The following is a 12,101-nucleotide window of genomic DNA, read 5'->3' as shown; positions in this document are numbered from 1 at the left end:
TATTCAACGTGTAGGTGTCCATTTTGCTCTGCGTGCTATGCTGGATGCCCACTTCATGGAGATGAACCAGATGCAACTTGGGCTCCCAGAAAGTCATTCTTTGTTACCCTAGAAAGAACTCTAGCTGTTTTCAATCTGAGATTTTTCAGAGACTTAGATTTCTTAGCTGAAAGTGAGTTTAGAAGTAATTGAACTTGTTCTCTTTTTAGATGAGGAAAATGCCCAAGAAAGATATGTAATTTGTCCACAAAGCTAAATAGTGGCCAGACTAGGACTAACTGGGTTTCTGACTTCTGGTGTCATGTTCTGTTACACAATTAATAACCACCACCACCATAATAATGAAAATAACATTTATTAGTGCTGACTTTATGCTAGACTCTGATAACTACATGAATATGTTATTTAGTCCTCACAGCAAACCAGGAGATAGATATTGTTACTATCTCTGTAAGAATAGTTTTCAGGCAAGTCTAAATACTAAACCTGTTAGGGGAATGGTTGCTTTGGGAAATTGACCGTTAATTTACTTTTTCAGCAAGCCATTAGAACTATGCTGGAATTGTAATTAGCATGTAGCTACAAATATAGAATTTCTAGAAGTTGGAAGTGTCAGGAGATTATAAAAATCTTTGAGTATTGGTAAAGGGAGCTTCTTGAAGGATCTGATAGAAGCCTCAGGTGAGTTAGGCAATATTCCAAGAGCATATCTTAGGGGAGAAAACAAAGTATGTGTAGGTGCTTGTGTACAAAATGACTGAATTAAATTTCATTTGTATATTTAAAGAACAGTTCCTTTCTTGGGCAGTTTCTTATAAGGGTTGAGGCTCTCTAGATTGAACACAGTCTGGTAGAGAGGAAATGTGTTAGGAAGAAGGATGAAATAGTCATAAATACTTTATTTTCTGTGTTCCTTTTGCCCATGTCTTGATCCCCCCCCTCCCATTCATAAAAGCTGTCCTATGGTGTGATGAGAAAAGAGAAGGGGAAAAGCAGAAAAGGGTTGTCATTTCTTGTCATGATGGAAGACAGAGGGGAATTTCAAAAAGTGTAGAGGGTTGAAAGTGCCTCTAAAAGCCTTAGGCATTGCTGCTGCTTTATCCTTGTGTAGGATTGGACAGATGGAAAGTTACCCTTTTCTAACTTGAGGATTGCCTGTATAATGTTTCTCGTTGTTCAAATCAAGAGAAGATGAATTTGTGTTTTGCATATATAATTTAAAAGATATTTCATTAAAGAAAGATTTCCATAAAAGTAGTAATTGATTTGGTGTTACAAAAGGATAATCTTTAATTATTAAAAACTTGCTTCTGTGAAACTGAGTGGAATTACTAAGGAATTACTGTAGAAAGTTTGAAGATATAAAAAGAAAATTCTCCAGTACTCTACGATAGCAAAAAATGAAATTTGATACTTTCTTTAATGTTTTTTTGTTTATTTTGAGAGAGCATATGGGCATGGGAGGGACAGAGAGAGAGAGCGAGCAAATCCTAAGCAGGCTCTGTTCTGAGAGCGTAGACCAATCCGTGAGATCATGTCTTGAGCCAAGAGTCGGATGCTCAACTGACTGAGCCACCCAGACCCCCCTGAAATTTGATACTTTAAAAATTAGTTTTGGGGGCGCCTGGGTGGCTCAGTCAGTTGAGCGGCCGACTTCAGCTCAGGTCATGATCTCGCGGCCCGTGAGTTTGAGCCCCGCGTTGGGCTCTGTGCTGACAGCTCAGAGCCTGGAGCCTGTTTCAGATTCTGTGTCTCCCTCTCTCTGACCCTCCCCCGTACATGCTCTGTCTCTCTCTGTCTCAAAAATAAATAAACGTTAAAAAAAAAAAAAATTAAAAAAAAAATTAGTTTTGGTTATTGCATACACTTGGATAAGAATTAGGGGTTGGTTTATTTTGTGGTTGTATCAGTTTTGAAAATGGAAGAATTTTATGAACAGACTAATAAAATATGTTTTGTCCATGTCTGGATTTATCTTCCTTGATGTTCACTTAGAATGTTCTTTTCTTTTACCTTAGTTGTGGGAGAATAAACTAATGCAGTCTAGGGCAGTCGATGGATTTCATTCAGAAGAGCAACAGCTTTTACTGCAAGTTCAACAACAACATCAACCTCAGCAACAGCAGCATCACCACCACCACCACCATCAGCAAACTCAACCACAGCAGACGGTACCTCAGCAAGCGCAGACCCAGCAGGTCCTTATTCCTGCCTCACAGCAAGGTGAGGCTGGGTATATTTTTCTACTTACAACTTGGAATTGAAATTTGTCATTTTCAAAGAAGAGAAATACTCTAGGTTTTTCCTTTCTATTGGCCGAGGGATTGGTATATATATATTTGCCGACAGATTTTATATAAAAAGTGGATTTTATTTTTGTAGTAATGATAAACAACTGGTTAACTAATTGAGAGCCTAAGATGATATTCAGGTAAGTGTATTAATACTTTTGAGAAGTCTACATAATGCTGGATTTCCTACAATAAGTCAAATCTATAAAGGTTTATTTAAGGGTTTCATTATTTTATATGGGAAAATCATCTACTTTTGTAATGAAATTGATTTATTCCTCCAAAGACCTATTTAAGTTTAGTTTTTATAAATATATCTGAAACGTTGGAGAATTTTTGTAATGATGGCAATCGGTAATTTCAATTTCCTAGTAATTTAGTAAGTGTAAATTGAATTAGATTTCTTTTAAGCGAAGAGTGTATATATAACATATCTTAATTTATATTACTTGGTTTCAAGGTAAGAAAAACCAAGTATTTATAGATTGTGTCCATAGTGCTTTGTACTGTGCAAGTAATTTCATAGATTTTGTGTCACTGAAGCTTTACAAAAGCTTTGGGAAGTAGCTCTTCGAACATTTCAATGCTCAGGAAAATTTGGGCCCTGAAAAGGCTAAGAAGCTTGGCCTGCTGCATATAGCAAGTATTTTCTGTCATGACAAATGTGTTCAGTTATGAAACTTCGGAGCATTTGAGTTTTGTAAATCTTGTTATTGGAAAGGAGAATGAAGGTATATGAAAAATTTTATTTCAAAGTAACAGTTTAGTTACTCATATGCCTCATTTGAGAGTATCTGAGAATATACTTAAGACTTAAAATTGATAGTGATATATGGTAAATGATGTACAGTAGAAATGTCTATTTGGGTTATTTTACTGTTATGCCAAATATGACTTTTAATATTTGATTTTATTCTGTATCTGCATCAAATAATTTTATCCTTTTAATCTTTTTTTGTTTTTTGTTTGTTTTTATTCCTTTTAATCTGTTTTGATGACTGTTCCTCCTATTGCCTTCAGGTCTGGCACTAGGATTTTAGGTCATCATAAATTAAAATTTGATTTTCTTCACTCAGAGAATATTAGGATAATGGGATTATCATTTATTCTCTGAAATTTGCGGAATCAAACACTTAATTCCTTTTATACTTCTGTAATATTGCCATTATTTCTGATTTATATTTTTAAAAACATTGTTGGAAGTAACTTAAGATTCTGGCAACTGTCAAATGGGACAAAGGGGCTCTGTAGGTTTAAAAAAAACTAAAGTTTTTTTTTTTTTTTAGCTCATTCTTAAGGGGTTAATAATTCATTCCAACAGTAGCATCATTATATCGATAAAATAGTTCGTGCTGAGTTACCAAGACAGGATTAAATTGTGTTTGATGATTTCCAGTTTAAGAATGCACAGAGCTGTATACATATAAATATTAGGTGTCTCACTACTTCATGTTCCCAAATTCTCTTGTGTCCTTATGTATTGTTACTTAATTCTTTTTTTCATTGATGGTTTCTAGTATAAGATGGGTATGTCACAGCTGTTATTTATAGATATTTATAACATTCTGAGATATCAAATGGGTGAATGCATTTGAATGCAGAAAATGTGAAAAAATTTTCAGCATTGTATAGCATTCTTAGGATTATGAAACAACCTCATGGTTCCTTGTTTGCATGTGTCTTTTTTTTTTTTCTTTTTACTAGCTGCTGCACCACAAGTTATAGTTCCTGATTCTAAGCTGATACAACATATGAATGCATCAAACATGGTGAGACTCAAAATGTAGCACTTTGCTTGGCTCTACTTTAACTCAAAATTGTGATTATGCCTGGGTATGTTGTGTATTAACAGTCTGAAGTTTATTCAAAACTTGAGCAAAATGGCTGTTTTATTTTGTTTCCTAAATATTGGATTTAGCAGCAAATCTAAAGTTTAGCTTGATACTTAGACATTGAGGTTCATAAAATTATACCGTTTTCTGTTGAAAATACCAAAAGAATGGTGCTGAGAGCTGTTTTATTCCATGCTATTTTTGAAAATAGGTTTTGAGACCTACCAGACATACTGTGCCAATTATAGTTCTGTTTCAGAAGATCCATTAATTGCAAGAGGTCAGGAATGCTGAGAATTATAAGCTCTAAAAATGAAAATGAACTATTTGCATAGTTCAAGATAACTGTTTTTAAGATCAAACTTTTAAAAAGTTTTGCTCTGATTTAACAACATAGCATAGCCTTTTAAGATTTATTACGATGTGTATGTTACTACTTTAAAGTGCATTTTAACCAGTTGAGTTTTATGTATTAGTCTTTTGATATTTCTAAGGGATATTCACTGAACATAAGTCCTTAAATTTTCACATTTTGTTTAGGGCATACAGTATTTCCCATCAAATATTCAAAAAACCTTTTCAGGTCCTTAGAGAATCCTTACCTATGAACTTAAAGCTTTTTTTTAGTAAAACATTAAAATGAAGTCTTATTAGAATAGTTACTCCAGCACTTTCTTATAAATGACTTTTCTTCTGTTTACAATATATAGACTGTTAGTGGTGTCTCAGTTCTAACATTTCATTCTTAAATTCAGCCAGATCTTTTATTTAATGATTAAAGAATCATTAAATGATTATCATTTAATCATAAGAGTCATTTAAATGATTAAAGAACCATTTAAAAAAAATAATCTTAGCCTACCTCCAGCAATGAGATTTTTTTTCAGATAGTTTTTTTTAAATGAAAAAGGAGTATTTTAATTTTTTTTTTTTAATGTTTATTTTTGAGACAGAGAGAGACAGTGCATGAGCATGGGAGGGGCAGAGAGAGAGGGAGACATAGAATCTGAAGCAGGCTCCAGACTCTGAGCTGTTAGCACAGAGCCCGAGTCGGGGCTTGAACTCACGAACTGTGAGATCATGACCTGAGCTGAAGTCAGACGCTTAACCGACTGAGCCACCCAGGTGCTCCTGAAAAAGGAGTATTTAAAAAAAAATCACTTCTGTTTGGTGAGTGATGAGTAGTGAACCTCAAACTCATTTGTGATTGATAAGCCAGATAGGAAACAGGGCTCACCTACTAGACAAATGATTCCTTTTAAAATATGCCAGCCTTATATATTTATAACTTGACAGAATTGCAAATTTCTGCACTATAGTGGAAATTACAGTTTTTAAATTCACAAAAAAAATCAAGCATATCTATTTGTACTTCCAGTTAAAGTTGCTGGAATTAATTTTTTCTGCATGAAAATCACAAAATTCCAGTCTATTATGGAATCACAAGAATTTTTATCATTCAAAAATTCCATTTCAGGTCTAATACCCCCAATTATTTTTTTTTAACCTCCACCCTTAAAAATAAAAGTCTAACTGTACGATATATATTGCAGTTGGTACTATTGAGACTGTTTCCTAGGGAATAACTTGTGTCATTTTAAAACCAAGTTTTGTAGAATCACTTGGAGTAGGCCCATCTTACTTAGATTTTCTAAGAATTTTAAGTGTTTGCGAGAGAATTTTGAATTAAAATTGTGTTTAAAGAGACTGGGGCAAAATCAGTAGCCCATCTCTTACCTGTTTTTTTTACATCTCCTTGATTCCAAAAAGCATGTATTTAAACAGATCATGGATCAGAAATGTCAATCAATAAAATGCATTAGCATCTATGTATATTTTAGTATTTTACTTGATGTTGTCAGTCAGTGTTTGCCTCATACATTTTATATATTCTGAAACATAATCACTGTGGGCTCCTTACCAATAAAAGGTTTTTGGGTTTTGTTTGTTTGCATTATTATTCCTGATTAGAAGATAGCCATTAAAAATAGTTTTGGGGTACCTGTGTGGCTCAGTTGGTTATGCATCTGACTCTTCGTTTGGCTCAGGTCCTGATCTCACTGTTTTGTGAGTTCGAGCTCCATGTCAGGCTCCATGATGACAGTGCAGAGTCTGCTTGGGATTCTCTGTCTCCCTCTCTCTCTGCTCCTTGCCCACTTATGCTGTCTCTGTCTCTCCCAGAATAAATAAACTTAAAAAAATTTTTTTTCTAAAAGTTCTAATTTTTTTTTTTTAAAAGGATTTTATTTTTAAGCAATCTCCACACCCAGCATGAGGCTTGAACTCTTGGGTCACATGCTGTACTGACTGAGCCAGCCAGGCACCCCAGTTTTGATTTTTTTAATAGTTATGCATGCTTTGGAAATGAACACATTGAAAAGTTAAGTAATTCAGTAAGAATGGAGGATAGTGGTAATATATTAGGTAGAAAGGTATTTCAGAGAAATTACAAAACAAGACCAGGGTACCAGGGTGGCTCAGTTGGGTATGTGTTCGACTCTTGGTTTTGGCTCAGGTCATGATCTCCTCGTTAGTCAGCTCAAGCCTCCATCTGTCAGCTCTGTGCTGACAGTGTGGAGCTTTCTTCGTATCTTCCCTCTCTCTGCCCTCCCTGCTTGTAGTTTCTCTCTCTCTCTCTCTCTCTCTCTCTCTCTCTCTCTCTCTCTCAAAATAAATAAACTTCAAAAATACTAAAAACAAAACAGGATCTTCTATCAAACCAGTGTTGCAGGTTCTCTTTATGAAATAATTGCTCTAATGCATTATTCTAATGCTATTTCATATAATACGAGAATAAATTTTCAGTAGATATCAATAAAGGATGGTATGTCACTCCAGAAATATTTATTGGTAGCAACTTGAACGTGCAGAGGTGTGTAGGTGGTCATTGTGTCACGTATGATGTGTAGAAACTAGAGTTGTCACTTTGCCAGTATAGGGAGATCTATTAATCTTATAAAATATGAATTATAAGCCCTTAATATGTTTTTTTAATGTTTAGTTTGAGAGAGAGAAACCGAGTGGGGGAAGGACAGAGAGAGAGGGAGACAGAGAATGCGAAGCAGGCTCCATGCTGTCAGCACAGAGCCTGACATCGGGCCTTAACCCACAAACTGTGAGATCGTGACCAGGACCAAAGTCGGGTGCCTAAGCGACTGGCCACCCAGGTGCCTCTAGGCCCTTCGTATTTCTAAATAATATTTCTCAGTAGTAAATGGCTGTTAACTTACTCCTCAGACTTAGATTACCTTTCATTTGCCTGTACAGACAAGATTTATTAAAATAAATGAAATGCAGAACCTGCATTTCATGAAGAGAACCAGGTGGGGCTATAGCTGTATTCTGGGGACATAGTGGGAATTTGAGGCTTTAGGTGTAGAAATGACAAGAAACACATTTCCTTTTTCTTTCTTTTCTTTTTTAATGTTTATTTTTGAGAGAGAGAGAGAGAGAGAGTGCGCTGTGTGAGCAGGGGAGGGGCAGAGAGTGGGAGACAGAGGATCCAAAGTGGGCTCTGTGCTGGCAGTGAAGAGGGGCTCGAACCCACAAACCATGAGATCATGACCTGAGCCAAAGTCAGACACTTAACTGACTGGGCCACCCAGGCGCTTCATATTACTCTACTTAGTTGAAGTACTTAAGCAAAGCATTTAGGCTAGGTAGTCTTTATTGTATCATTTTATAAAATGGGATTTAGTCTCATTAGAACTTTTAGTATTAGTATACACTAAACAATAAACTTCCAAATACTGTTAAGATGTGCCAGAGTTAAACTGAGGTACTCTTGTGCCCATGTGCGGTTTTGATTTTTTTTTCCTTTGCTTCCCCCCCCCCCCCCCCCCCCCCAGAGCGCTGCTGCTACAGCTGCTACCTTGGCACTCCCTGCAGGCGTGACTCCTGTTCAACAGATATTAACAAATTCAGGTAATTAGGAATAACAGCACCATTATGTATATGTATAACTCAGAAAATTGTACCATCTAGTCTTTGTTTTGGCCTCATTGAAAAAAATCAGTGTTTGTTTTGTGATTTAGCTTATTAGGTTATTAAAATAAGATCAAGTACTACTGCACATTAAATGATAATTATTGCTGAGGATGCAGTAGGGAAGATGAAAATTGCACTTGAGCTTTTGATCTGTGAATAAGAATCCTATTTATTGAATGAAGTATAATCATATAGAAATACATAGATTTTTACACCTTTATATAGATTAATACGTACATAGATTTAATACTTACATAGATTAAACACCTTTAACTTGCCAAATAAAACTTGACTCCTTTGAACAAATTTGTGATATCACACTAAGTACTCTGTTTTATATAGCATGTCTGCATAAACTAACAAAATTTACTTGGGATTTTTGGCATATTAACGTTGGAAGAATTTATGTGGCTTTTAAGTATTCTTTCTGTAATCGTAATTATATAATTTCTTATTATTTTGCCAATAAAATTCTAAATTTGTAAAGAACTTTCTACATATTTTTAACGTGTAATTGTTGCTTTTTAATTATTTGAAGATTCTGCATCATCTAAAACAACAAAGAGAGGGATTCACTTCTGTGTGTATAAGCCATGCATACAGTTAGGATTATGTGGCAATGATAATTGGTTCAGCAAGCTTTGATTGTTTTTAAGCATTTTGAAACTAAGTACCCTGGTGCTTTGGCTCAAGATACTAACAAACTGTTACACTTTCATGTCTTTAAGCTTTAAAAACAAAGAGCCCCTGAAAACATCTGATCTTGCTTACTGCTCTTTCATGACTCCTAACATGTTAGTAAAGATAATTTAAACTTCCAATCAATTCTCATAATCTGTTGTTAAAACTTTATTGGAAAAGAGTTTTATGAGGATAAGTAAGGAAAAGAAAACATTTAAAAACATTTATAAAACATGGAGAAAAGTGAGGAAGTTAAGTTTGCTGTGTATGGGTGACAACGCTTAATAAAATCGTTAGACTTCTTATTTGAGAATTAATAGGGCATTTTGGTGGTTTGACATTTACCATGAATTCATTTATTTGGAGATGGTTACTGCTAAAATGGTAACTTGTAATATATATGTTTTGCTTTAGGCCAGCTTCTTCAAGTAGTCAGAGCAGCCAATGGTGCCCAGTATATCTTCCAGCCTCAGCAGTCAGTGGTTCTCCAACAACAAGTTATACCACAAATGCAGCCTGGTGGAGTACAAGCCCCTGTTATACAACAGGTAATAGAGTCATAAGTTATGATCACCATGGGGTTCTTTTTTCTTCTTCTGTTTGAATTCTCTGGGTGGTTCCCTTTCTCGTTCTCATGGCTTTGTCTATACGAATGCTTAGACTATTCTCTAATACTATACATCCTGTCATTCTAAATTACTCCTGTATATGTCACAGCTTAACTTACATTCAATATGTTTAAGACTAAGTTGTCATTATCCTTGCTTATCTTTCATCATCCCTCCGAACATGTTTTTCAGTCAGTGGCACCACTCTCCAGCTTCCTAAGCCTCCCAAGTTATCTGGTATTCATTCAACAAATATTTACTGTGTGGCTGTGTATCAGGGTCTTTGCAAGGGACTAGAGATTTAAGAGTGAACAGGGCAGGCATGAATCTAGTTTCATGAAGCTTATACATTTTCTGGAAGTAGGTGTGGGGTGTGGGATCCTCCCCCTCCTTTACCTTTAATATGCAACATATCACAAATTCCTACCAATTCTTAATAGCTCCTTTTTTTCAGACTGCAGTTTTAACATGTTTGCAGTTCCTTAATATGTTTGAAAGTAGTTTTCTTTTCTCAGACTCTCTTATCATTTCCTTAGTTCATGCTTTCTTAATTTCTCACTTAAAATACAATTATCCTCTCAGTACTATATATATATACACACACGCTATATACTATGTGTAAAATGTGAGCGGGGCACCTCGGTGGCTCAGTTGGTTAAGCGGCTGCCTTCGGCTCAGGTCATGATCTCGTGGTCTGTGAGTTTGAGCCCTGCATCAGGCTGTGTGCTAGCAGCTCAGAGCCTGGAGCCTGGTTTGGATTCTGTGTCCCGCCCCTCCCCCCAGTAGTGCTCTGTCTCTCAAAAATAAATAAATGTTAAAAAATTTTTAAAAAATGTGAAGGTGTTGTATATACATATGTGTATATATATATATAATTACACACACTATATACATATATATACACACTTTAATACTATATGTTATCCTCCTAATTGATTTCCCTGACTCTAGTCTTGTACCCTCCTAACCTGTTACTCTGTATTTGTAGTTATTTTTCTAAAATCCTTAAAATAATGATTTCCCCTTGCCTATTGGAAAAAGTCTAAACTCCTCAGCATGGTTCACAGGATCTTTGGTTTTTTTTGGATCTTTTTTTTTTGTTCTCTTCAGGCTTATTTCTTGCCATGCTTCTAGTTATCTGCTTCAGCTGCTGTTTAGATCAAAGTTAAATATTTGTATCTACTTGTGTGCCAGGTGTTAAACTCTTATACTATGAAGACAAAGAGGAAAGAGAAATGGTTATGTTCTTGAGGAACTTAGGTACTTTAAAAAAGAGACACATAAATACATAATGTTTGTATAATAGTATGAAGATAGAGGTAAGATCAGAGAAGCATTAATCCATCTGATTTACAGCTTTCCAGATTTTCTCCTGCTATTACTTTTGGGTTTCACTTGATATTACTCTTCTACTTAGAATGTCCTTTGGCCTTCGTTCCAGCAACTCCCTCCACTCCCGCTGCCCCCCAGGCAAACCAACCAACTGACCAAATGGAAAAACCTGGCTAATCTTCCAAGCACAAATGAACTCAAGTATTAACCTATTAGGAAGGCTTCTCTGACCATACCTTGTCCCTCAAGCTGAATTTAATACTCTGTCCTGTGTTTTCATAACATCATATCATACTTCTGTTACACCTTCTGTCTTTTTTTTTTCTTTAAAGTTTGTTTATTAGAGCGTGCAAGCAGGGGAGGGGCAGAGAGAGAGGGAGAGAGAATCCCAAGCAGGCTGTGCACTGTCAGCATGAAGCCCAGAGCTTGAACTCTGAAACCAAGAGTTGGACGCTCACCCAACTTGAGCCACCCAGATGTCCTTAAGCCTTCTATCTTCTTGAGTTGTTTTATTGCTTTGCCTATACACCATTAATCTGTAAACTTCTTAAGAGAAATATTGTTTTATTTTGCATTCCTTGAAACTAAAGGCAAGTAATTGCCATTCATTGTTTTTATTTATCACTAGGAAGTCTCTGCTTTTTATTTATTAAGAAGTATAATTATAAATATGTTTATTATAAAAGATATAATTAATATTTGTTGATATGTTCTTTTTGAGTTGTGGTTTACCTTAGAATTCCAGATGCTGAAAGGAACTTGAGAAATTGTCTGATCTGGTGTGGTTGCATGGTTAGAATCAGCTGGGGAGCTTTAAATGATTATATTTCTGCTCACACCAGTTAAATCAGAATAATAGGACTGGGGCCCAAGTACCAGTATTTTTTAAGTTACCAGGTGGTTGTAATTTGCAGCCAGGGTTGAGAACCATTGATCCTAGTATAACAGTGAAGTGACAAAAGCCAAGGGAGGTTAAGTGACATGCCTCTGCTACATCTCTACCTGGGATCTTAGACAAAACTAGGACCTAAGACTTCACATTTCCAGTGTGGTGTTCTCCACAGGGAGGCAGTGTAACATAATAATTAGAGCAAAGTCAGAAAGTCTAGCTTAAGATTTTGCCTTTTAGTGACTGGCAGGTTGGTGAGTTACTATACCTATCCATACATCAAATAAATAAACTTACATGTAACTCTTAGTCCAGAATCTGCCATGTATATATACAGAGCAAGTGCTCAGTAAATGAAACAGTTATTTTCAGAAAATCTTTTTTCCTTCAGAAATTTGAATGGTAAAATGGAAGTGGATCAGTATACTAGTTAAACATTCCTTTTATGCCTTGGTAGTTTTAACGGTGTGAGATATGGTCA

The 12,101-nt window shown here is 35.6% G+C and overlaps 1 protein-coding gene and 1 non-coding gene across 3 annotated transcripts in view; both read left to right on the top strand.

Moving 5' to 3' along the window:
- Positions 1-12,101, top strand: part of GTF2A1 (general transcription factor IIA subunit 1) — a 43,417-nt gene that overhangs the window by 12,934 nt on the left and 18,382 nt on the right. For both annotated transcript variants that reach the window (XM_058739921.1, XM_058739922.1), the window contains exons 3-6: positions 2,019-2,223; positions 3,996-4,060; positions 7,972-8,047; positions 9,206-9,339. In XM_058739921.1, coding sequence (XP_058595904.1) covers positions 2,019-2,223; positions 3,996-4,060; positions 7,972-8,047; positions 9,206-9,339 — 480 coding nt within the window. The remainder of the gene's footprint in view (positions 1-2,018; positions 2,224-3,995; positions 4,061-7,971; positions 8,048-9,205; positions 9,340-12,101) is intronic.
- LOC131518529 (small nucleolar RNA SNORA79) lies at positions 3,284-3,426 on the top strand. Its single transcript, XR_009265198.1, has one exon. It is a non-coding gene; the product is annotated as a small nucleolar RNA SNORA79 (small nucleolar RNA).

Source organism: Neofelis nebulosa, chromosome 7 (genome assembly GCF_028018385.1).
Source record: "Neofelis nebulosa isolate mNeoNeb1 chromosome 7, mNeoNeb1.pri, whole genome shotgun sequence".
Classification (NCBI taxonomy): domain Eukaryota; kingdom Metazoa; phylum Chordata; class Mammalia; order Carnivora; family Felidae; genus Neofelis; species Neofelis nebulosa.
This window is presented reverse-complemented; position numbering and strand designations above follow the sequence as displayed.